This window comes from Cheilinus undulatus, linkage group 2 (genome assembly GCF_018320785.1).
Source record: "Cheilinus undulatus linkage group 2, ASM1832078v1, whole genome shotgun sequence".
Lineage (NCBI taxonomy): Eukaryota > Metazoa > Chordata > Actinopteri > Labriformes > Labridae > Cheilinus > Cheilinus undulatus.
Window position 1 is genome coordinate 19,811,453 of NC_054866.1, and position 25,898 is coordinate 19,837,350.

Consider the following 25,898-nt stretch of genomic DNA (forward strand, 5'->3'; position numbering starts at 1 on the left):
AATTTTGGTAGCTTTTAATGCTCTTTAGTGTTATAAATGTTCTAACTCTGTAAAGGACTGTGAATTACTTAGTGAGTGGTGCTATGTAAACACACTTGCCTCGCCTCTGTTACAAGGATCGACTGCTCTGGTTGTTACTTTACTGTAGTAAAAATATGAGGTGATGCCAAGCGAATAAATAAATAAATATAACATTAATAACAGAATGTGGCTGATGTCTCGGTTTATGCAGCACTCGGAGGCTCTGGGTGATGTTTACGAGGGATCAACGAATGGCCCCTCCAGGGTTAAGTAAACGTCCACAAGCTAAATTGTCATGAAGTGACAACAAGCACATATGTTCTTCCAAAATGCCTTCACTGCAGAGCTAAGTGGCTAACTAAAGTGTAACCTGTTTAGAAGAAAACAACCTGTCTGAGAAGTACCCTGCCACCAACACAGACGATTAGCCTATATCACATGGCTAGGCTCAAAATCCGCTAGACGAAGGCTAAAGCAAACAGTCTAGAGGCATTCCCCTCTAGCTGTAGCTATCTAGCTACCTAACTGTCGAGCTAACAGACGTGCAAGCTAATGGTAGCACGTACATAACAGTTAGCAATTTTTGGTGACAACAGCTAGAGAAAATGGTGCACTGCAAAGTCGGGCAAGAAGTTATGACACATTCAAGGCGGGCTATTATGTTGTTTTGGCACAGCCTGCCCATCCCTCCTCGTTAGCCGACACTAGCAGCGCCTTCGTGGCTATGGCTAGAATGCCGCACCAAACTCTGTACAATAATCTCTCAATTTAACGTGACCTTGCTTTCAATTAAAGACACTCGCACCACAAAACATCAATCCGTGAAACTGACACATAAATTGGGCTATCCAATCAATCGGGGTAGATTTAATAAACCTAATGAGGGTTAGAAGCTATTTATTAAAGCTATTTCAACAGGGAATGCCTTCGTGCTGCACCCAACGCAGCGTATTCTCTAATGAAGACGACTGCGGAGAACACAGGCACAGCGTTTGTTTAACTTGACATAAAATAAAAACCCGCCCGGCCTTCTGAAATTTAACTGAGCCGTACTTATCAGCGTATCATAACTGTTCTGAAAACTATGTGTCCTTTACTTTGACAGGTTTTAAACATGTCCAACAATGGACGCCTCTTAAACAGCTAGATTTTCACGGTAGATCAGGACATCCTCCTCTATCACAGAGCTGGCCTGAAGCTGACAGCTAAGCTAAGAGGTGGACTTAGCCCGTTGCTTTGGCGGCTTACCTCTCTTGACGGCCTCGTCATACGACAGGAATCCTATCCTCGACTCTTTGGCCCCCATGCTCCCCTCATTTCATTGCGATGTGAGGAAATAAACGTTACCAAAACTGAGATGATCGGAATAGTTCGTTTCCTTATCCGTTATCCGTTAATTGTGAAATTGGTTTCCTGGTGCTGTGTTTATGTGGTGAACGGCTGAACGTTTACAGCGACGCCTCCATTCTGTCACATGATCTGACTCTACAGGTCAGTTGATCAGATTCTTTAAACAGCTGTAAACAAGGCTGACTTGACAGACAGAAACAGTTAATTTTCAACGTCATTAACTTTATTCCCCCCCTTCCTTTGTTACAAATAATAAAAACAGTTTTACTCCTTTAAGACGCAGTCATACATACCACAATGTATGCATGTGTCAGTGATTTCAGGTTGTTATCAAGAGTAAGTAGCGCCACCTAGTGGAGACTGCTATTCCTGTTAGGCCTGTACAAGGAGTGGACAACCACATTTTGCCCCCTTATTAAAAGAGTGGGGTGGATTCAACTAAAAACAATGGACGAGTTTTTGGTAAACTGTTTGACCTTAGAATATCTCCAGCACGTGCCTCTTGAATAATTGTACGATAAAGAATATGAAGAAAATAAAATCATTTTTCAATATCAAAGCTGGAGTATAGAGCTAAACTACATTTTTCAATTTAAAATAAACCAACAGTGATTCATATGCAAACTCTTTAATTCAAAGATTTATTTTGAGCCTTTTTTTCTCTTTATTTGAGAGATAGAACAGGGGAGAGCCAGAAACAGGGAGAGATTGGGGAATGACGTAGGGTTTTTTTTTTTTTTTTTTTGATGACTACAGCTTACAGCTCACGAAAATCAACTATCCCAAAATATTAGAATATTGTGGCCAATAATCATTGCTCCCCTTCACGAGGAGGGTAAGCCACATAGGGCCATTGCTGAAAAGGCAGGCTGTTCTCAGAGCCTGTATCAAAGCATATTCATGGAAAGTTGACTGAAAGAGAAAAGTGCTAAGAAAAGATGGACAAGCAACAGGGATGACAACAGTCTTCAGAAGAATGTCAAACAAAGCAGATTCAGGAATTTAGAGGAGCCTCACAAGGAGTGGACTGAGGCTGGAGTCAGTGGATCAATAGCCACAACATACAGACATGTCCAGGGAATGGCCTACAAGTGTCAAACCACTCCTAAACCACAGAAAACATTATCAGTATCTCACCTGGGCTAAGGAGAAAAGAAAAAAAATGGACTGTTGCTCAATGGTCCAAAGTCCTTTTTTTTTTCAGATGAAGGATATGTTGCATTTCATTTAGAACCTAAGGTGAGAGACACAGAATCTAAGGTGCTTGAAGTCCAGTGTTTCCATTTCCACAGTCAGTGATGGTTTGGGGTGCCTCGCCATCTGCTGGGGTTGGTCCACTGTACTTTATTAAGTCCAGAGTCAACGCTGAGATTTTAGAGCACTTCATGCTTCCATCTGCTGGGAGGCTTTACAGAGATACTGATTTCCTTTTCCAACAGGACTTGCCACCAGCCAGTGAAGGCAAAAAATGGCAGAAAATAGTCGCTTATCATGGTATTACTGTGTTTGATTGGCTGATCAACTTGCCTGACCCGAACCCCATAGAGAATATCTGGGGAATTGTCAAGATGAAGATCAGAGACACCAGACTCATGAATACAGATGAGCTGATGGTTGGTATCAGAGCAACCTGGGCTTCGTAACGCCCCAGCAAGACCACAGACTGATTGGCTCCATGCTACATCGAATAGATGCAATAATTTGCGCACTTAGAGCACAATTCCTTAGAACACAACTGAGCATAATTTCCAGAAAGTAAACATTTCTGTATTATAAATCCTTTTGTTTGACTGACGTTTTGTGATGTTCCAATGTTTTGAAATAGTGGGGTTTTTTTGATTTGTGTGAGCTGTGAGACATAATCAACAAGATTAAAACAAAAATAAATCTTGGAATATTTCACTTTGTATGAAATGAATCTAGAATTTATAAAAGTTTTTAACTTTTTGATGTAACATCAGAAAAAATACCTTATACATGATATTCAATCAAAAAGGTCCCTGGTTCGCTACCCAGTCAGGGCCTTTCTGTCCGGAGTTTGCATGTTTTCCCTGTGCGTGGGTTCTCTCCAGGTACTCCGGCTTCCTCCCACCACCAAAAAAATCCTCATTAGGTTAATCGGTGACTCTAAATTGGCTGTAGGTGTTAATGTGAGCATACCTGGTTGTCTGTCTCTATATGTCAGCCCTGTGATTGACTGGCGACCAGTCCAGGGTTTACCCTGCCTCTTGCCCAATGACAGCTGGGATAGGCTCCAGCCCATCCCCCAACGGGATAAGCAGTATAGAAAATGGACGGATGATATTCAATGTTTTGAGTGGCACCTGTATATGCTGACAAAAACTTTATCAAAACTGTACCATGGATTTCAGTATTCCTTCCTTTTCCTCTCCTTTCGTTGTCTCTTTTTACTTCCTTGTTCCTGTGGCTGTCATTTTGTTGTAGTGTCTGCAACATAATTTTTTAAAGGATTGCTAAGACTTTGCAATTCCATGCATTTAGACTCATAAAATTGTTTATCACCCTTAATTTCTGTTTAAAATCTGTTTACGAGCGTAGATTTATGTGGCCTGGTTCAGCTGAAAATGGTGGCCCATTTAACCAGTTCAGCCAAAATGGGCCAGACACTGAAATTACTTTTTAAAATGAAGTTTACATTCAAATTTTAACTTGTCTTTTCTTTTTTTTTTACTTGTAAACTAAGTTTTAAAGAGCTATGATGCTCCAATCATATCTGTAATTTTACCTGAATTCACCCTAAACCCCAAAACTTTTTCCCAGAAAACATTTGAGTATCACATGGTGGTGTTAATCAATTCTGGCCCAAATGTCAATATTCGAGTGTAAAGTACTACACTCCTTGATAAGCATTGGTAGTCTATTTTGCAAAGCATTGTGATGTCAAATAGAAGAAACTGTAATGCATTACTGTCCGCAAAAAAAATACCACTGAATACTTTTTGTCAGTCATTGCATATATATTTTCATGTTATTTAAAGCCATTGAATTCAGATTCAACTGTGATATCAAAATTTAACTTGTCATTTAGCAAAAAAAAACCCACAAAAATCTGAGTAAAACAAACATTCATACCTTAAGTAAGTAAACTTTATTTATATAGTACATTAAAACAGCTTTCAGCTGACCAAAGTGCTTCACACTTAAAGCATAATTAGAAACAACCAAACATTACATAGGAGATCATAGACAAGACAAGACACAATAACATGGCAGGGAGTACACATTCAATTCAGAGGAGAATGTTTCTTTGATTAGAGAAGTCTAAGCAGTATTGAAAGCCATGGAAAACAGGTGGGTTTTGAGCTGAGCCTTGAATCAATGTATAGTGTTAGCCCCTCTAATTTGAGGAGGCAGATTGTTCCACAGACGTGGACCTGCCACTGAAAAAGCCCGGTCACCTCTGAGTTTACGTTTAACTCTAGGGACAACCAGGAAGGACTGCCCAGAGGATCTGAGGGACCAAGGTGGGGTATATGGGGTTAAAAGGTCTGATAAATAGGAGGAGGTTAAACCATGGAAAGATTTAAAAACCAGCAATAAAATTTTAAAATGTATTCTAAAATCAACTGGGAGCCGATGAAGGGAGGCGAGTACAGGGGTGATGTACTCCCGTTTGCGTGTACCTGTTAAAAATCTGGCTGCAGCGTTTTACACGTATTGCAGGTGAGACAAAGCGGGCTGACCCCAGATAGAGGGAGTTTCAGTAGTCAAGCCATGATGTTATAAAAGTGTGGATAATTCTTTCAGTGTCTGTAAAAGATAAAAACAGTTTAACTTTTGCTAAGGCACATAGTTGATAAAAGCAGACTTTCACTACTACAGAATTTATTTGTTTTTCAAACTTAAAAGCAGAGTCAAAAATCACACAAAGATTTTTTGCAGATTGTTGAAGCTGGGATCATAGTGGGTCAAGGCCTTTCTGTAGGGTGCTGGTGGAGTCTGGTGGGCCAAATAGGACTATTTCAGTTTTTTGTTCATTTAGGAGTAGAAAGTTTTGAGCCAGCCAGTCTTTTACTTCTTGGAGGCAGTGGAAAAGTAATTGTAGTCACTGTGGGATTTGGCTTTTTAGTGGGAGGTAGAGCTGTTCGTCATCTGCATAAAAATTAAAGTTTAAGCCGTGTTTTTTTATGAGAGTGCCAAGTGGCATCATATACACTGAAAACAGGAGGGGAGCTAAAACAGACCCCTGAGGAACCCCACAGACAAGGGGGGCCGAAGAGGAGGATAAATCATCGAAGCATACTTTAAAACTTCTGTTTTCCAGGTATGATTTAAGAAGATTTAGAGCTTGTCCCTGGATCCCAACCCAATCTTTGAGCCTGGCGATCAGCATATTGTGGTCACCTGTGTCGAACGCTGCACTCAAATCTAAAAGAACTAAAACTGAACAGTTGCCATCATCTGCTGCTAAAAACAAGTCATTAAGAACTTTTAAAAGAGCAGTTTCCGTGCCGTGGTTCTCTCTAAAACATGATTGGAACTTCTCAAGTAGTCAAGTAGTAATAGGAGTAGAGGACTCCAAGGGAGAGAGTGTGGCAGCGTGGCAGAGATTGGGCTTGCAGGCGGCTCGTGGAGGCACTGGAATGAATGGAGGAGAAGGCAGGATTAGTCACAGGTAAGTACACTTGTAGTAAATACTAGAAATTACTCAGTGGAAACTTTAGAGCTTCAGAGAGTCGGCCAATACCATGGAGTGAGCAGAATCATCTGGCGCCAGTGTAGACAAGAGGCAGAGCTTAAGAGCAGCGTGGTGATTTGGGTGATGAGCTGCAGGTGTGCCAGAGTCACGAGAGCCAGAGCCAGCAGAGACGCCCAATCTCTGTAAAGCCAGCAGAGAAAACTTCTGCACCGGAAGTGGTTACACAGGAAATAGTCACAATAAAACTAAAAACTGCAAATCACCACAGGGAGTTTGGAAATGGGTCTAAAATTTGATTAAAGATTTGTGTCTAAAGAGGCTGTACTACTGCATGTTTGAAATCAGAGGGCAAAAATCTTGTGGAGAGGCAACTGTTGATGATGGAAAGGATGCTGGGACCAACAGTATGAAAATATTCTTTTAAAAAACGAAAATAAATACAATCAGAAGGGCAAGATGAGGGCTTAAGATGACAAACTATTTCTTGTAATTCTGGAAGACATATGGGGCAAAGTGATTAAAAACAGGCATCATTCGTGGCAGGTCTGGTGGAATATTGGCTCAAGGTTTGATTGGGTTTTTTATGTTGGTGATTTTGTCTACAAAGAATTATCTGAAATTCTTGCAAGTTAGGGTGGAAGAGACTTGGATAGAATTGTCAGATAGATTAATCACAGAGTTGATAGTATTGAAAAGAATCTTGGGTCTGTTATGGTTTGTTGCAATGATATCAGAGAAATAATTTATCCTTGCAGCTTTGACTGAATCTTGGTATTTTGAGAGGGAATCTTTGAGTAAATTATAGGAGATTTGGAGTTTATTTTTTTCCATTTCCTCTCTGCTTTTCCGCAGCTTTGTCGCAGAGCAATGGTTGTTTCATTGAGCCAAGGCTGAGTTTGGGATTAGGTTTCCTGGTTTTTAGAGGAGCAATGGTGTTCAAGATGGATGAGCAAGCAGAGGTTAAAAAAGACAACATTGTCTGGATTTATGTTTGCAGAGGGTGTTTCGAGGGAGCTAAAACATAGGGCAGCTGCAAAGGTAATGCAGAAGTGTTTATAATGGTGGGGTTTATGGGGCGGAAAGAAAGGTGAGGGGCACAAAAAGGAGTAAAAAGGCTGGGCAGGAGGGCATTAAATACAATGGGGCAGTGGTCTGATAAAACAGCGTCCTTTTGGATACAGGAGTTAGCATTAAGACCTATAGTAAAGACAAGGTCCAATGTGTGGCTGTGTTTATGAGTTGGCCCAGGCACATGTTGAACAAGGTTAAAAGATTCAGCGATGTTTAAAAATTCATTAGCAAAACTGTTTGCGCAGTCATCAACATGAATGTTAAAATCACCAGCTAAAATCACTTTGTTATAATTCAAGACAACAAAAGACATAAAATCAGAGAATTCAGACAAGAAATTTGCATCAGGGCGAGATAACAGATTATAAATAAAACTGGCACAGGGCTGCAGACTAAAAACAGAAGAGTTTCAAGGGATGGTAAACATTAGGATAAGGATAACTTGGCTTTAGAGAATTTAGTAACAGTTCACACCAGGTTTCTTCAGTGACAGCCAATAGTTGTTAACCAAATAACAACCTCTAGAGGCAAACACGTTTTTAATTTTAAATTTACATTTTATTTTCACAGGCCAAACAAGAATAAGTGGGCTTATGAAGAACTTCACCTTGAACTGACTCTGAATGTCTTCTTAAAGTAGTGAAGAGACGGAAGTCAAAGCGGCTTCACAATTACTATTTTATTTATCAGACTCAAACTTTGTTGCACACCTGTGTGGCGTCCAGCGGGCTGCGATGGAAACGTCCACACCTCCGCACAGACATGCGCCAAACTTTTTCCTGCTCTCTGAACATCCGGTAAAATTTGCCGCCATCCTTCCCTTCATCTCCGTAATTGAAGGCATTTTTACCCCGCCATGTCCCGTTTGCAGGTGAAGCATTTCCGCATTGTACGTGCTGCCCCATGCTATCTCAAAAGATAGCATTCAGTAGTCTGTTGATCAGGCAGTGTTCCGTCGCAGCTACTGGCAGTTGTTGTTAGCTTTTAAGCTAGCCAGGAGTTCAGCTTAATTGTGAAAAACACTACAAGTCCAAGATATAACTTAAGAGTGCATTTTTTCTTGCTGCCAACTGCTCTGGTTGCCTAGTCACAGAAAAATTATTATTAATACAAATTATTACTCCAAATTATTATATTTATTATTATTATTATGAGAAAACATAAAAAATATCTGACCTTCACTTTAAAGGTACAGTGTGTAGAATTTGGCTGCATTTCGCCAAACAGAAACGGTGTAAATGGGATATAATGTTTATATATTTATGTGAAGTAGCCTATGTTAAAATAAGTGCACAATCATCCCCTTTAAACTTTTGTTTTCTTTTTACAAAATTAGAAAAAAGCTTTTTAAATTTTCATAGTTGCCCTCACGGAGGCTGACATAACGAACCGGCAACTTTTTGGAGACAGAAAGAGCGAAACACAATTTTTAAATACGAACCTGCCCGCCGGTCCTGAAAGCTACCTGGAAGGCAGGTGGAGAAGAAGACTGACCTATAATCTATAAAAATAATGGTTACAAAAATGAATGAATAAACCCTCACCTCTTCACTGCTGTAAATGATGTCCAGTTCACGGTCTTTTTTGGTCTTCACAGGCTCTCGTCGCTTAGTGATGTGATGTTTTGGTAACAGATCGGCTCATTCTAAAATCTGAACGCTAGATGTCGCTAAAATTCCAAATTCTACACAATGCACCTTTAAGATAATTTGCTAGATAAATGCGAGACCGTCTGTGTTAGGACATTACCAGATGTAATAGTTTCACAATTGATATATGAAATGTGACTTAGGAAGCCTTACCCAAAATATCATGATGATTCAAAAGGTTGAGCTGCGTTTCTTTGCAATGGATAAGACGATTGGGAGACAAGGCTGCATACACAGATACAGAATTGTTTTTTGCTATTCAAAGTCACTGGAACCTTTTTGGCAAAGCTTTAACCGTTATAAAAGGTTGAAATGATCAGCTGTACTCTCTTGGCAGTAGGCTACACCAGTTTATACTGTATTGAAATAATACATCCATCCATTTTCTATCCTGTTGGGGGTTGTAATGTCCCTATCAAATTACATGGTACTGAATTCAATAAACTCAAGTCAATTAATGAGTCGAGAAATTTATCCAAAACTAACAGAAAAAGAGTGAAAAAATGCATGTGTGTCTGTTCGTCCAGGGCTTCCGTAAATTCCCCTTTACACTACAATCATTGTCAAGCCGTTTAAAATAAGCTTAAAACAAAACCCCTACATAAATGGGTACGTTTAAGCTTTTCTGTCTGTTAGACGACTTATTTAGCGCCTTCTCAAAATAAAAAAGATCATTCCAGTTTTGTTAGGACAAACTGACGACTTCGGCATTCAACTGTTGCCATATCACGATCGATAACTTTGAAATACATATCAGCTGTTGAATTAATTACCTCGCTACGTCTTGTTTCTCTCGCTAGAGTGTACCAATACAATCCTTAACATGAACACACATTTTGTGTTTATTAGCACATTGTTTGACTTAAATTTTGAGTACTTAATTCATCTCTTTGTCAAAATAGTGTTCTGTTAACTTGGCAGCTTTATGAATGGGCTTCGGCGTACGTGCTGTCAGCGTGCGTTTGCGTCGTCATCCATATACGTCATACAGTGAACAAGAAAGCGCACACAGCACACCACATTTAAAGCGACAAACTTCCCCACCTCGTTGCTAGCACGCTGGTTTAAATTAACAAGGAGAGGTCTGCGAATGTATCAAAACTGGCTCAATGTGCCCGCTGTAAACAGATAGACAGGTCGGTTTGTAAACAAGGCAGGTTGCATCATCTTCTCTTCCGCGGTGAGGCTCGGCTGTTTTTATCACAAATGAGCGGGCATGGGACGACACATTCTGCTGTACTGGCCGAATATCATTGGTGAGAGACCCTTAATAAAATTTAATGTTGTTGTATTTGTGTAGCTTGTTTATTAGTGTTTATATTTTATGACATATGGCAGCCGTGTACCCGGTAAAGGTTGGTACTGACACTGCAAACATGCCATGGGCTGTTATATTAAACATTATGCAGATAGCCTGAATAGTACAGTGTACTTAGAAGTTTTTTTTACATTAAAGCAGGCCAATACTTACATCTTTAGAGCAGAATATTGTCTCGAAAAGAGACTATGGGTAACCTTGTTATTTTGGAACTGTAATGTCAGGATAGAGCCACTTTTACATTTGGCCAAATTTCAGCCCGTTTCAAGCTATTTGAGTTATTGAGGGCGTGTGAAATTGGTACTGATGCGTTTTTTTTTTGAGCTACAATAGCAAACAAGATCACCAGGGTCAAAAGTAATCATTTCTATTATGTTTTTTAATACCTGAAAGACAAATAAGTCCATAGCTTGGCAAAAATAGTCCTAACTGAGAATAAACAAGGCAAAGATTTGGTATATAATATATAATATATTCACTAAAAGACAGCAGGATAAAATTTTACTTCACATGTACAGGATAAATAGTGAAGAGATAACATATCACTTTGTCCATAGAGGGTGCCAAAATCAACTAAAACAGGTTTTTCCCTACAGGAGCTTTAACCTGACTGCCTTGAGTCACTGTTTGTGTAGGGATGACAAAATATCAGATTTTAAAACCATGATATGATACCCAGGCTCTCAAGGTTAATTACATTCAACTAAGGTCTGTAATAAATGCACTTTTTATTGCAGGATTTGCTGTCTTTTTCAACAAATTTTGGTTAAGCCAGATCAGCAGCCACAGTGATGTAAAATAAGTCCACCACTGCTCCTTAATGTCTCATTTCACTTAAAAAAAACCTCACAGACAGGCAGCTCAGTGAACAAGTCATCTGGACTTTGTGTTATCAAACATTTACCTTTTTATTGCTCTTTAAATCCATAACAGGTTCCTTCATCCATTGTTAAGTTCATGTTGAGATCTTCACTATACCTGTAAAAATGTAGTATCCAAACAGCACAACAGTTACCCTTGGTTTAAGATTATAGTGAAATACAAAATGACAGAAAAATATATTTTTAAGTAAAACAGTGGAAATTTAAAATGCAGTTAAAGGATGCGATTATTTGCAATTAACTACAGAAATTCTGAGATTGATAGCAATCAGTAATTGTATCCTTTTCACAGACCTACATGATGCCATTTAAAATTATATCACACTAATACTTGATTTGAAATGTTGCCAGGATATTTGTGCTATTCGTCTTTGACTGACTGATTCCTGTCTCAATTAATCAAGGTTTTGTTGTTTTTTTTTTAGTTTTAGTAGTTTTATGCTGTACATCGGAGACGAAGATGTTATCATTTTTGAACTTGAGTTGTCAAAGGGTATCAAAGTATCAATCATTTTTTACAACCTTAGTTCTGAGTGTTTTTGTCTCTTTCAGGTTACATCAGGATTGCTCTAGTGGTTACAGCATGGGCTGCATATGAAAAACCTGCACTCTTCATCTTTTTATACTCCATCTCCATTGCTCTTGATGGTATTTTTTTATATATGATTCCAGCATTTGAGAGCTGTGAACTGTGTGTAAATTAAATAGCTCAAGTACATTTCTCAGTGTCTTTTCTTTGGTTCAACTATGCGGAAAGTAATTAAGCAATTTTTTTGGTGTCTTTTTTGTGTGTTTTAGTGCTGAATCTAATAGCAGTATATTCAATAGTTTTTGCTTGTGTGTTTGTTTGTTTTTTTAGATGTCCAGGAAGAATTTGTATCTGCTAAAAAAATTAAAGTCTGGTATAAGAATAATTTAAATAAATTAGAAGTGTAAAATCATGCATTTAACAAATGGTTTGAGAGACAAAGTCAAAGAAGGAACTCTGAAAATAAATCAACAGGAGTCAGGCCAAACAGCAAGAGGTGTAGAAAATTTTCAAACAAAAATGCAAAAGACAAAATACTAACATTAGGGATCAACAAGAATAATGTACATTTTAAAACAGCTTCCTCCTCACTGCTGTTCACCTGGACTGACATGTGGACTTTATGCTGCTGCATTGTAGTTAACTATCAAAGTAGTACTGGACTTTGATAAAATAATAAACTTAAACTCTGAACCTTTTAACAGAGGAAATATTGTCCTATCACAGGAAAAAAGCATGGGTGGGAAAAACAAAATATGTAATGGCTGTATTCCATCTAGTTACTTTATTCTTTGACTCTGGTACTGTGTACAAAAATGGACGTAGCCACAGTGATGTCAAATATTAGTCTAAGGTTACGCTTTTAGAACATATACTACATAAGAAGTGGTAAAACCTTTTTTGTTAACTGCAGTATGCATTCCTGCATTCTCTCAAATGTCCAGCAGGAGGTGACTCTACCTCTTGCAACCACAAGCAGTGTCTTCATTCAGGGATATAAGCCTATGACATATTCAGCTTTTATAAAACACATGTAGTTATAACTTAAATTTAAAGTGTGTTGCTCTGTGGCTTTAGAGCTCCCCAGCTCTTTGAATTGGAGCAGAATGAATCTCAGGACATGTTAGGCCCTGAAGGATTCAACAGATGAACTTAACAAGTTGCTCCTCTATCATCAGGAATATTTTCTGAATGTGCAGCATATGTGAGTTGTTTCTGATTATGATGATCTCTGTGCAGGAGTGGATGGCTGGCTGGCGAGGAGGCTGGGTCAGGTGTCAAGGTTCGGGGCCTGGCTGGATGTAGTGGTGGACAACCTGGGGAGAGGGATGCTGTGGAGCCGCCTTGTTGAGGTCACACATCCAGGAGACGCAAATATATACCTGAAGCTAACATTAAGCTGTGATTTAACTTTCACATACTGTTATTCGTGACAGCCAGTTTAAATTAAAGCCACTTTGGAGATCATCAAGAGTAGAAGAGGTGTAAGATAAATGTACTTATTTATTTGAAACATGAGACATAATTTGGCTTAAGCAACATCTGACAATGATGACACAGATAATGATACAGCCTAAGCCATCTCTTCTAGATGAAAAACCTACCATTTTGTAAACTTTGGGAAATTTATTGCATGTTTCTTTAGTGCATGGAGTACCAGTCCTGTTAATATTCTATATCGATAAATTATTTTTGGCTTTCCTTAACAAAAAGACATTTCAAACAGTTGTTAGTGGACTAAAAGACTTTCAACTCTGAATTAACCTAATGTAATGCACTTAATGTTTGATGCAACAGGGGCTGTCCGCTGCTTTATCATTGTCTGATGTTGTGCTTGTGTTTCAGTGGGGTTGGATGGTGTCTGCTGTGGAGTGGTGTGTGTTTGTGTGTAACCACAACACCAGAGGGGATCACTGGAAGAACAGCTTCAGCAGCAGCCCTTGGCTCATACGAGCCATCATGGACAACGGTAACATATCTGTCACTGACTATGAGCTGATGCTGACTCATTACAGATTATGAGCTTATTGATATGTGTGTGCTCTCAGGGTTTCGGACCCCTCTTGGCCTGTGGGTGGTGAGTGGACTGCACTGCCTCCCTCTGTGTTTGTACGGCTCTCAGAAAGGTTTACTCTCCCAGTGGATGTACCTGCCTCTGTGGATGCAGAATCTAGTGACTGTGCTGCTAGCTGCAGGTCGCCTGCTTGCTCTGTCAGCAGAGGTACAAACAATAACAACACTAACTGGTAAAGCACTCACAGAGCACAGACCTCCGCCATTAGCCCTATCTCCCAATAGTACAGAATCCTTTAAAAATTCCTGGATCCAGACGGTGATCCGGATCACTCCCAAAATGTAATCAGTTCTTCCTAATGGCATTTCCTGAAAATTTCATCAAAATCCGTCCGTAACTTTTTGAGTTATGTTGCTAACAAACAAACTAACAAACCCTGCCGATCACATAACTTCCTTGGTGAGTGGCAAAGAGAAAGCCACTGTTTAAGAAAACTTGTATTAAATCTTGACTAAAATTCACCAAAAGGCACGTGGGAGACTCCATGGTCAAGTGAAAGAAAGTTATTTGGTCTGGTGAGACCAAAATGGTGCCTTTTGGCCATCAGACAAGATGCTATGTTTGGCATACACTCAGCACAGTGATGGCAGTGTCGTGCTGGGTCAGGGTACTAAAGCACAATTTATTTGAAAGAGCATTTGACCGTATGGAAATCAAGAAAACGGCCTGCTTCACTTGTTTTTTGTTTCTGGAAAGTAACCTTTTTTTGGTTTTTGAATTAACACGTTGAAACGAAGAAACAAACTCTAAAAAAAAGGACTGGATTTTGTATGTCTTTTCCTTTTGTTGTTGTTACAATAAGGCAGTAAGGAAGCGAGAAAAGACGGTCACGTGACCCAGAAGTAAACTTACATTTTTCAAACTTAAACTTTACAAAATTAAAGCCTGAGTAAGAAGTACTTGTATTTGAATACAATATCATAAGTGTCTCCTATTTCTGCAATGACTAAGCTCTTGCTTGTTTCTCTGCAGATGTGGTGTATAAGGACGCACATTGAGTACCTGACCAGTGAGGAGAAAGACGACAAGAAGAGCTGAAAGACACTCAGCAGTCAGTTATATTCTCCTGGAGGCAAGGTTTACATTTAGTTTCCTGAATTTTTCTATTTTTTTTATCAGAGAGCAAAAGCATTGGTTACTTTAAGGGAGTTTCAAATAATTAACTTGATCATTAACCTCTCTCTTTCAGGGCTCTAACTCTGAAATAAATGGCTGTTGTTGAGGTACCAAATGACCTAAAAATGAACTCACATCAACAACAGTGTTATATTTGACCTCTTGCTTTATGTACAGCTTCTGAAATAAGGGTTGCACCAGTACTAGGATTATGCAAATGATGCATGTATCAGAGATCTAGTTGCATTAATGCAACATAGGATTTAATGTAAATATAATTAAAGATCAGCTGAATGGATTTTGCTAAATGCTGTTTTTTAAACTGATGCATTGATTTTTTTGTGCATGTGGCTCTCTATGGCTCTCTGCTTTTGTGCATGTTTGTGGAGTCTTCTGACTGATTTTATTAATAAAATAAAATCTTATAAAAAAAATGATTGTTTTGTACTCTTAGACTGCATTATTTGAACCTGTATTATTCATTTTCTTTTAATACAAAAATAAGTAAATAAAATCAATAAAGTTAGCTTAATTGTTTAAAGTTATATATTAATCCTAGTTGCAGCAAGAATATTACAGTGATGTTACTAAAAATGTGCTTAACTTTGGTTTGAACAAAGGTAAACCTATTTTTTTTACTAGTGAGGAGGAACAGTTTTACAGATAATTTTTTGAATAAGTTGTAATATCTGTTAAGTTGGGATGGTTTTTAAAAAATGAGTTTATTATATTTAGCTGTAAAAGAAGTACTCATAAGAGGACAGTGCAGTAGAAAAACATGCTCTCTTATGAAGTGTTTGTTTCTCTAATGTTTGAATTGCACATATGTACTACTACTGTACATACTGTAGTACGGTGAAGCTCCTACTTCAGTACAGAGCCACTGAAGAGTCATGAACTGAAAAAAAAACATCTCCTGTGCACAATAGTTTATGGTGCCCACCTCTAACTCTGTTATTTATGTTTTTTGCCCCTTGTCCCTTTAGGGACAATCTGAACACAGCTTTACTCTCTTTTTGAACCTGCCAAAAATGGCTATTTTTTCAGATTTAAAAACCTGCAAGATTAATTTTCATGCTTTCTTTTAATTTAATGCAAGTGGCTGTGAAACTAGTAAATAAGTTTTGCACTTAAAAAAAAATTTTTTAGCTTGTAAGTGTTGTTGCACTTTTGTTTATAGGCCTACGAGGGAGATTAGTGCCACACCCTATGTTCTCAGACTGTCTTATTTTAACAGATATCACATCCAATGATACGGCTTAATGACTATTTCCACACTATCTCACACATTTTATTGTCATCAAATATGTTAAATTAGCAAAATTTTATCATAACTGTTTACATTTCAAATGAAAGTCTACTTTTGACCAAAGGCATGTGAGTACTTCTTCATAACAAGGGAATTAATTAGTCTTTTCTATCAGTAAAAACAGAGCTTAAGAACTTTTTCCCCAACAGTTGGAATTTCCAAATCCAGTGATTCTTGCTGCTGAAATTCTTGTTTTGACTACAAAAGGCAGAAGTGTTATCCAGATGTAGACTGTATGGATAAAAGTATTTGGCTGCCTGACCATTACACTAATAGGGACTGTAATGGTATTGTATTCAAATGCATGTACTTTAATAAGGAGTTGGGCCCACTTTTTCAGCTATAACAGCCTCCACTCTTCCTGAAAGGCTTTTCCACAAGAGTTTTTCAGTTGGAATTTGTGTCCATTCATTCTGTAGAGCATTTATGAGGTCAAGCACTGATGTTTGATGAGAGGGCCTGCCTCGCAATCTCCGTTCCAGTTTCTCCCATAGGCGCTCATTGGGGTTGAGGCCTGGGCTCTGCGGGCCAGTCAAGTTCTACCGACCGAACTCATCAAACCATGTCTTTATGTTGTAATAGAAAAGGGCCTTCCCCAAACTGTTGCTACAAAATTGGAAGCATAGCATTGTCCAAAATGTCTCGGTATGCTAAAGCAGTGGAGATAAGGGGCCAAACTAACCTTGCAAAGCAGATGGATACACCCGTTTCCTTGTTTTTCACTGGCGAATCCATCTTGCAAACCTCCCATATGAACCATCTGGGCCTGGTTAGAAAGTGACAGGACCAATCAGCGACAAGGGGCAGTACTTTCAGGCGTGGCAGAGTCCTGACGTAAACGAGCAACAGCAAGAGCTCGTGCAGTTATGGAGGAAGAGCTTAGCGTGGATGCTGCTAAAGCACTAGTTTTATCAGAACTTGACAACATTTCTTGGTTATAAGAAGAGCAAAGAACAGCAGTGAGTTGTTTTCTTTTACAAAAAAAAAGTCGAGTACTTACACGTCTATAGTTGCCATGTTTCGTGTTATTCCTCGGTAGCTGCGCACGCACAGCTCAATAGCGGCTACGTCATGTTTTGTTGCTCTGACTGACCCGTAGAGATGTGACAGAACTTTCATCCAATCACACTTCGAGTTTTTTTCAAAGCCTCTCTGCCTTTTCCCCAAACGTTTCCTATAGAAGCTTTCCAAGATGGATGTGTGAAACATCCATCTGGCGTGTCAGGTTAGGGCCAAACCCAAACCCTGAAAAACAGCCCCATACCATTATCCCTCCTCTACCAAACTTCGCACTCGGCACAATCCAGTCAGGCAGGTAAAGTTCTCCCGACATTCACCAGATCCATCTGACAGCCAAATAGAGAAGTGGGATTTGTCATTCCACATGTTTCCACTGCTCCACAGTCCAGTGTTAGCATGCTTTACATCACTCAGGCATTGGATACAATGCCTGGCACTGGACTTGGTGATGTGAGGATGCATGTAGCTGTTCAGCCATAGAAACCCATTTCATTAAGCTCCTGCCGCACAGTTTGTGTGCTTACATTAATGCCAGTGGAAGTTCAGAACTCTTAAGCTATGGAGTCAGCAGAGCTCTGGCAACTTCTACGCATCATGTCTTAGCCATCATTGACCCCACTCTGTGATTTTATGTGGTCTTCTGCTTCGTGGCTGCGTTGCTGTTATTCCTAAACGCTACCACTTTTTAATAATATCACTTAGAGTTTGTGGAATACCCAGTAGGGATGAAATTTCACGAACCATTGTATCGCAACGGGGGCATCCATCACAGTACCAGGCTTGATGTCACTGAGGGTAAAGATAAATAAATAAATAAATATATATCACTAATACCTGAAAGGTTTAAGTGAGCATCAGACTTATGACAAACAGGGCCGACCATATTTAGATTAAGTTTTTGATACAAATACAAATTGTTTTATCTGATTAAATTCTAAAAAAAAAAAAATCCTATTTGTTGCACAAGAACAATGATGACTTAACTTCTTAAGGGTAAAAATTAAGCTTAAGGCTTTAATATTGATCAGCTTCCTTTTATGAAAAAAGGGAGACTTTGGAATCTGGATTTTCTATTTAGTCCTTTATCCATCATAAGTAATCAAAGTGTAAACACAAGAGAGAGAAGCAGGTAGCATCTGTGATCAGTGATATAAGTTTTAATGTTTTTTTGCAGCTAACAGTGAAGCAGTAACAGGACAACAGTGAAAACATCCCCTCATGAAATTTTATCTTCTGAGCTCTCAGGGCACAGCTTTGTTAAAACATCTTTAACTTCTGTCCAGTTTTTCCCAGCATGCCCTCAACCTTGAACCCTCTGACCCCTCCAGTAATAAAACTACAGACTTTACCTTTCTGATATCAGCTGAACACAAAGACGACCTGTTGGTTTGATTGGCCTCTGAGTCTTACATTCCTTCAGTCAGCTGGTTTCTCAGGGTTATTGTTAGAAGAAAAACACCCAATTATATTTCAACACTGGTAAAAAGCACTTTTTTGGCTTTGAATTAGTATAAAAGAGACATCATTTTGGAATTCCTCAGTTTGTTTGCTTCATTGTCTTCAAATAGACCTTAATGACTACAAATACATCTGGGCAAACACTATCATAGAAAGGCTGCCTTAGAATTGTTTTTTTTTTTTTTTTTTTTTTTGTATTGCTGCTGTCAGATTGTTAATGCAAGTTTCCCTTCAGAAAAGACTGTGGAAGCATGATGCATTCACTTGTTCTGAATTAACAAAAAGGTCAGAACTACAGCGGGGGAAAAAAAGGTTTTTCAAATTAACAAGGTAGTACTGCATTTAGAAAAACACAGCCCTGTTTCCACACTAATGGGATGATTAATTCAAAAATTCAGAAAAGAACAGCTCTTTGTTCCTTCATTAACCAGATAATTTTTCAATTCAGAAAACATGTTTTTTTTCATATTAAGTTATTTACATCATGTATTCTGAAATAAAGAGCCATTTGTTTTCATATTAATGAGATAATTTGGTGATTAAGTAAAACAGCTGATTTTCTGTTTCATCTTTGTAAGATTTTATCTTCTTCTGAGATAACTTTAATGTTAATCAACAAAAACAGCCCTGTTGACAGGGGATGCACAAGATTATCAGCATGTCAGTATCAACAGATATGAAAATTTCTGCTGATATCTACAGCTGATCAGTCTCACGTATTGGCAGTAAGGGACGTGCATCTCAAAGAAAGTTAATATTTGAAGTTGCAAGAAATTTTAAAGATTCTGAGAGTTTGGCTCAGAAGAAGATCTGTGATTGTTTAGCTTGATGCAAAGACATAATGGAAATCGCCTTTTACATGTTAACAGATTTAGCGTTACTGAATCTAACATGGAAAACATTTTTTTACTTGACAACACAACACTATGTCAAATGGATTGTTTTAATGATCTTTTATGTAAAAATGTTCTCTAAAATTGATTGTTTCTTTGTAAAAGTGAAGTTAGTTTCTTAGCACCACAGTTGTTTCAGAAGCTGCTTTTTTTGTTTTTAAAGATGGTTAGAAAACAGTTATCTAATGCGCTACAGCCAGCATCTGGTGGTAGTTCCAAATTAAAGCAAGTAAAAAAAAGGGAGGCAAACACAGCTTTAAATTAAGGTTGTAGTCACATGTAATGTTGTTTTTTTTGTTTTTTGTTTTTTTTTTTAGAAATAACTGAATATTCAAACAATGCCCATCCCTGGCCTCACCTTATACGCTGAACACTAAGTTTGTGGAGTTTTAGAAGTTTGGAAATATGTTGGCAAAAATCCAACATCTTGCATTCCTACTGTTGATGAGCAGTTGGGCTGTTAATTCAGAGAAACTTTTACCTTTGTTTTAAAACTTTACAAGTGAATGCAATGTGCTTTGATTAAGGAGAGATGCCTCTTTATTGGCTACACCAGCCATCAGGTTACTAAAAGCCACCAAACTCCACTTCATTTTACCATAAAGGACAATGGAGTTGCTGGTCTACCTCTGTTTCAATCAGTTTGTTCTTTTTTTGTTATTGTGTTTCCACACAAATATATTTCACTGAAATGTAATATGACCATTAAAATTACCAAAGTTACACACTGCAGCACAAATAAACTGAATAATGCAGGAAGATGTTATGAAGAGATTCCAGAGTCCTGCAGGGTAAAATGACTTTTTATTAATAGAGTTTGGCAACTCTGAAGAAAGTGGCTATTTCTGGAAAAAATGCATCTTACTCCAAGTCTTTCTCTGTTGGGATCCTTTGCGATTTTGACTCTTAAAATATCAATCTGAAAAAGCCCACCATGGAAAATGTTGCAACCATGACCGCCTGCTCCATTTGTTTGTTTTTGTTTTTTTTTTTCTTTTGCAGTCTTGAAAGCAAAAGCTTGATATTTCCTAAAAAGACATGTCCATAGCAGAGGGTATAGAATCTTCCTTACATTTGCTCCAAAACAGTAGCCCACATAGACCAGACTGCAATGCAACAGGTGGCAAAAGAAGTACCAAATTTAGTTCAGGAGCAACTGAGGGTGGATTTAATTTCTGCAGTTATCATAGGACATGAGGATATGTGTGTCTGCTGTTTTCTCTTTTTACAGAACAAGGATCATAACATTCAATTCCTCGTCTGCCCAGGAAAAAGCTCTGTGTGTCCACCGGTGAATGTATTTGTCAGGAGGGTGGGAGGGCGCGCCTGTTGAAGCCAAAGCACCGAGAGTGTCGCTGAGCGTCCGTTTAAGGGGAAGGGGCTAAGGCTGGACCTCCTCAGCTAGAGCCACTCACATCACTGCTAGAGAGGGAGATGTCCCGACAGCACTGAAGCAACAGCAAGGCAAAGCTTGTTTTCCTCATTCACTTTACATCAACAGAAAAAACACAAACAGTGGGATTCTTCTCAAAGGCATCAGATTTGAGAAATGTTGCTGTAGTAATGCTTGGACTTGTTTGAAGCTGGACTCTGTTTTTTTGTTTTCCATCAGAGCAAAGTCTCAGCAGCTGTTTCTCCATGGAGCTGCAATCATGACACTCGTGTCAATTTAAAAAAATCATTTTGCAAAATTCAAATGGTCAATATCCCCCAAACTGAAGTGAAAATGTCCTAAATGAACTCTAAGAGATCTAGATCATACAGACGGATCCAATTTAATTCATCTATGGTCTGAAAAACGACTTGTACATTTCTGCTATTTCAGAAGCAATGTTGAAATTCTTCTATTTAAAATACTGAAAACATTTTCTTTTGGTCATTATTAAACGTTTTCCAGGGGCGTCTTCATCAGGTACAATAATACTTTGAAAGATTTAGCCTAAGTTACCCACAAGACAAGATACTGATGCTCAAGTGGTGCCCATACTGTGGTTCTGGACCCACGAAAAAATAGGGCTTTACAGATTATCGACAGTAACTGTGCAGACTTCCGTATAGGCTAGATTTTTGTCCTTATCTTGTTCAAATATTGGAATGTCGCTTCTTTATATCTCTGGATAAGCATCTTCTTTTTTAATGTTAAATTGTGTTGGTTAGTTAATATATTTGAGGGGAAAAGTATTTTTCTGAGCTCTTAACTACACATTTTGCAGTAATTCACATTCCAATATTAGGTGATTAAAAAAAATGATTGAATGATAGAGGCATAGGACTTTGATTTTTTTCTTGCAGTGGTATTTAAACAGGCATTGATACTGTTTAATTCTAAGCCTAAAAGCTTCCATTTTTACCATTCTTCAGTTTTTTTCAACAATCTTAACTGCTGTAAACAACTCCCTAAATTGCAAAAAATTATTATCAGAATTTCTGCACCACACTGCGCCAATGTATTTAAGCAATTAAGACAATTAAGATGTGTCTGAGACTTCTGCTGTTATTGCTATGGTATCAAACAGGTAAAAGTATGGTTTAATTCAAAAATAATACTGTATTGAAGATTAAATGTGTGGTATCTTCACAAACCTTCAAAATTTGAATACTGAAATTGACATTTTAAAGATACGTAACTGGATCATCAATGTCAGGCATGCAGCTTCATGAGAAAACAACTGATGAGCTTCTGCAATGAAACAGTCTGGTGGGGTTAAAAGGTGAAACACTTTTGAAGAAATCTGTTTTGTTTTGATAGGTGATCTGACTGGAGCAGAAAAGGAACGATGCTCATGTTTACAGGCCGACTACGAATGCATACACACTCAATCACACAAATAACACACAAAAATACAATATTGGTCCCCATTGTAGTGCCCTTAAGGGTTTAATAGTAGTTAATTAGCACTTAGAAGTATGGGTCCGTCTACAGACAGATAACTGCAGGCTGGTGTAAGGCTCATTTTCATCAGTGGAGCACTTGGGCACCCAGTTCTATCTGTGTTTACTGACACAATCACACATGACAACACTCTTTAGAGGGGAGGACTTTAAACCTAGGCTTGACTTTTAACAAACTGCGTGGTCTTAATGATGAAAAGGCAGAAAAAGATTATAAACTACACCAGGGTCTGACTTTTCATTAGTAATCTGATGAAATTACAGCTATCAGATTCAAATTTTGGGATTGAGGTTGTTTAAAAGACAAAAATCAGATAGAACCTCAAGTCTGTGCTGTTGAAAACTTTTTTATCAGGATTAGGACAACTTTGATCTGGATTATCCTGGTTCACGCAAAAGGCTAGATTAAAACTGACTGGCCAATCAAAACTACTTTTTACATGGTAGTTGATATTTTAAGACATTTTAAAACTATATCGCTGGCGTTGGGACAAAATCTTGTATCTCCACTTTTCTTTTTTCTCTATTAATCAGTGATATTAGTTATCTTTTACATCTGTCAGTGGGTTTTAATAAATTTTAAAGCAATAAAAAATGTCAAAAAGATGCTGACTACAACCATTCAGTGTTAAATTAATTTAAAAATACAACACTCCTTTCATTCCCAGTAAAGTGGTAATTTTGGAGATGGGAGGATTTGGCTCACAGCCAGTGATATTTGCACTACAATGCTGCCTTAGGGCTTTCTCTGACAAAGTAAAAAAGGTACACCTCAAAGTTGTGGAAAATGAAAAATCTACCCTTACAGAATATTTATCCAAACAACATCAATATCAAGCACTAAATATCTAATTCAAGTTTACTGGGATTACAGAATTGAGATTTAGTATTCCCAGGTTAATTGAATTCATTTTCCCTTGAAAAACTGTGATTAAGTAAAGTTGGATTACATGATTCTTATGGAAAGAGTGGATAACCAAATTTGGATCATGTTTATCCAGATTAAACTGTTTGAATAACTGTGCTATAATGGGTGCAATGTTAACCCTACAGGCAAGAGCAGCAGATCAAAGTTCTTCCACTGAAGTTTTGTGTTTTTTTTTTTTACAGAAAGAGTCCCTGAAGAAACAGACCTTTTTATATAAAGGCCAGTTATTTATTTATTTTTTTTACCCAGAAACAGTTTTTGAATCACTTTCACAGCCATTGACTCTACTGACAGAAACATTTATCTTTTGGGATAAAGCTAAAGTTTTTCAGCCACCATGTAGTTTGTGTTGTTTGACTTTGGTGTAGGGATTTTCCCAGTCAGCTTATTTCTTAGACTGTTGGATGGAAAGTTCAATTCAGACTGACTAGTTAAAATGTAAGGAAACACTGAAATTGAGTGTGCTTTCTGAAAAAATTTGTCAGCAGGTAAATTATGTCAATTAAAATTGGCTGTGTGCATCGGTGGAGCTAGTGCCACCCTACCTTTAATTCTCCTTAACAATCACATTTGTGAATGTGCTCAGTTTGATAAGTCAGTCTAACCTAACACAGCCTTTATATATTTTAGTTATATCTTTTAGATTAAAATACTAACTGTGCTACTCATACGAGATGCCACACTCCATTCCCTGTGTTTGTTTATGTACCTGCATTATGTTTTAACATGCAGTAACCTAAATGAGCACATCCCTACTTTGTTCTCCTTTTCCCAACAGCTGAATCAAAACAACACTGTCGTTTTTATTGACCCAAATTGACAGCTGATTGAGATAGCGGTGGACCAGCAATGTGTTTATGTCAGCGGAGTCTAGTGGCTTTGAAGAGTTTCTAGCTTCAGAAAGAGGAAAAAAAAGCTTTCTCCTTTTTAAAAAGGGCATCTCTGCAGGGTTTCTTTCTGTAAAAGAGGAACAAAAACATATTTTACAACTACTCCTATAATAAAGTGTATTTTGCTCTCAGGATTTCTGCAGCAAACATTGCCTGTCTCACAGCTGCTAGCTGCAGAAATCCTAAGAATGTATTTTTCCCAGGTTTTCTTGTACCTTTTCATCATCAAGATCCCAAAATTTGTAACCCTAAGGCCCAGGTTTGTTTAACAGATTTCCCCTTAGAGATTAAAAAAATAAAAAAATAAAAAAATCAAAGACTGGGCGTCTGAGCATCTGTACATGTAGCATCTTCCTCTTCACACTCCTGTGTTTTGTTTTATAGTAAAAGTGTTGAGCTGTTTTCTTTAGCATTCATGGCTCACTTGGTAAGAAAAAGCATAAACAAAAGGGCTACATAACATATACTTTTGCATATAAATAATTGGCCTTTTAATTATTCTAGATCAGTACTAAGGAAAGAGATCAAATAAAATGTAACGTGTGTAACAATAAACCCACTGGTTGAACACATTCCTCTTTTTGTAATCTCTCCACCGAGAAGTTATCTGAGGGTGCACTTTCATTTCTTCACAAAGAAAAAAAGAAGCCTTCAATAAAATGTAAGTGTACAATCTGCTCTATTATTTCACTGTACAAGTGTCAAAAATATCCATCGTTTTCCATCTCTGTTCCTTGAAGTGATGTTGATGGAGGCGCGTTAAGCAGATGTGTATTTGTGTGTGGGGTCCAGTCGTGTGCGTAGCCCTGGAGAAAATGGTCGATACTGCGATGAGTCTCATGGCATTCAGAGCTACACTGGTTCAAATATAAAAAGCAACATCAACAAAAAAAGCCCTCCCGATTCCAAACTGAAAGAAAAAGGTGAGCGAGACAAGAGAAGAGGAAAGGTTATCAGTCATCCTTATAGGACGTTTGAGGTTTCTTTTTTTTTTTAATCCCCCCTCTCAGCCATGTTTTCCTCTTTTCTCTTAGAGAAATGCTTCATTCTGCTCTGTGGGGTGAAGCTGCGTTCAGTCTGCAGTTGCATCTCCATGGTTGGTGTGGGTGTCGATGAGGTTTGATAACAGTGTCTTCTCTACTTTTTAAATCCACGACTAAATGTGTGTTCTGTATGTCCATGTGTACTGGCAGCTGACTTGCCGGCGACGCTTGAATTTATTGTGTTACTAATTTACTGTGTGCAACCGAAGCATCACATTTGGGCTCATTACGGTTCTCACCAGGCAAAAGCCCTCATGTCTGTTTTTTCCTCTCTTCCCTCATTAAATCAGCCAAGACAGGGGCGGGTCGGGCCCAGGCTCTGGGCCAATAGAAAGGCTTTCACAACTTCCTGGGTCTGCTGCGGCGTAGTGTTGACGTCTTCTAAGGCGTCTGCCACAGCAAACTGCCGGTCCCTCAGCCGGTTCCAGTTGGAGAGTACGTTGTGGTATTCAAACACCTTTTCATAGTTTCCCACTGAGTTGTAGAGTTTGATGAGGCCTCGGTAGTCGTACTCCAGCCCACTGTAGCCCTCCCCGAACAGCTTCTTACCTGAAAAACATACAGAAACATCACAGAGGGATTATTAGAGCTGCAATGACCTATTAGTACATTTGTGGCAATAAGTTCTAAAAATCTTTTAAAATTTTTTTTCCAAGTGTTTTTCAGTTCCAGCAGGAACTCTGTGTTCAGCTGGGGAGCCATTCGAAGGGTACACAATGGAAATGAATCACAAATCAGTAAGGAGCATTCGCTTCGTATGGCTTAGGTTTTTTTCTCACTTAATTTCAGACTGAAA

At 38.3% G+C, this 25,898-nt stretch overlaps 3 protein-coding genes across 9 annotated transcripts in view; 1 reads left to right on the plus strand and 2 right to left on the minus strand.

Moving 5' to 3' along the window:
• Positions 1 to 1,473, minus strand: part of usp32 (ubiquitin specific peptidase 32) — a 97,450-nt gene extending 95,977 nt beyond the window's left edge. For all 3 annotated transcript variants that reach the window (XM_041813278.1, XM_041813286.1, XM_041813269.1), the window contains exon 1: positions 1,270 to 1,473. In XM_041813278.1, the coding sequence (XP_041669212.1) occupies positions 1,270 to 1,327 (58 nt within the window). In that variant the 5' untranslated portion in view covers positions 1,328 to 1,473. The remainder of the gene's footprint in view (positions 1 to 1,269) is intronic.
• A 3,384-nt stretch (positions 1,474 to 4,857) lies between these two features.
• Positions 4,858 to 15,083, plus strand: si:ch1073-145m9.1. 5 transcript variants are annotated; one of them, XM_041800194.1, is made up of 7 exons: positions 9,755 to 10,007; positions 11,503 to 11,598; positions 12,719 to 12,831; positions 13,325 to 13,448; positions 13,528 to 13,700; positions 14,526 to 14,630; positions 14,743 to 15,082. In XM_041800194.1, the coding sequence occupies exons 1-6, from the start codon at positions 9,968 to 9,970 to the stop codon at positions 14,589 to 14,591; spliced, it is 612 nt and encodes a 203-aa protein (XP_041656128.1). In that variant the 5' UTR covers positions 9,755 to 9,967; the 3' UTR covers positions 14,592 to 14,630; positions 14,743 to 15,082. The 5 variants fall into 5 exon arrangements, with proteins under 5 accessions (XP_041656146.1, XP_041656128.1, XP_041656119.1 ...); XM_041800185.1 differs by having other exon boundaries at positions 14,526 to 14,625; XM_041800178.1 differs by having other exon boundaries at positions 14,526 to 15,082.
• A 3,064-nt stretch (positions 15,084 to 18,147) lies between these two features.
• appbp2 (amyloid beta precursor protein (cytoplasmic tail) binding protein 2) overlaps positions 18,148 to 25,898 on the minus strand; it is a 28,961-nt gene continuing 21,210 nt past the window's right edge. Inside the window, exon 13 of the mRNA XM_041802432.1 lies at positions 18,148 to 25,651. Coding sequence (XP_041658366.1) covers positions 25,389 to 25,651 — 263 coding nt within the window. The 3' untranslated portion in view covers positions 18,148 to 25,388. The remainder of the gene's footprint in view (positions 25,652 to 25,898) is intronic.

Coding starts and splice junctions, on each gene's coding strand:
- si:ch1073-145m9.1 (XM_041800178.1), top strand. CDS start 9,968: ATGGGACGACACATTCTGCTGTACTGGCCGAATATCATTG. Junction 11,599..12,718: donor CATCTCCATTGCTCTTGATG/GTATTTTTTTAT, acceptor ATCTCTGTGCAG/GAGTGGATGGCTGGCTGGCG. Junction 13,449..13,527: donor ACGAGCCATCATGGACAACG/GTAACATATCTG, acceptor GTGTGCTCTCAG/GGTTTCGGACCCCTCTTGGC.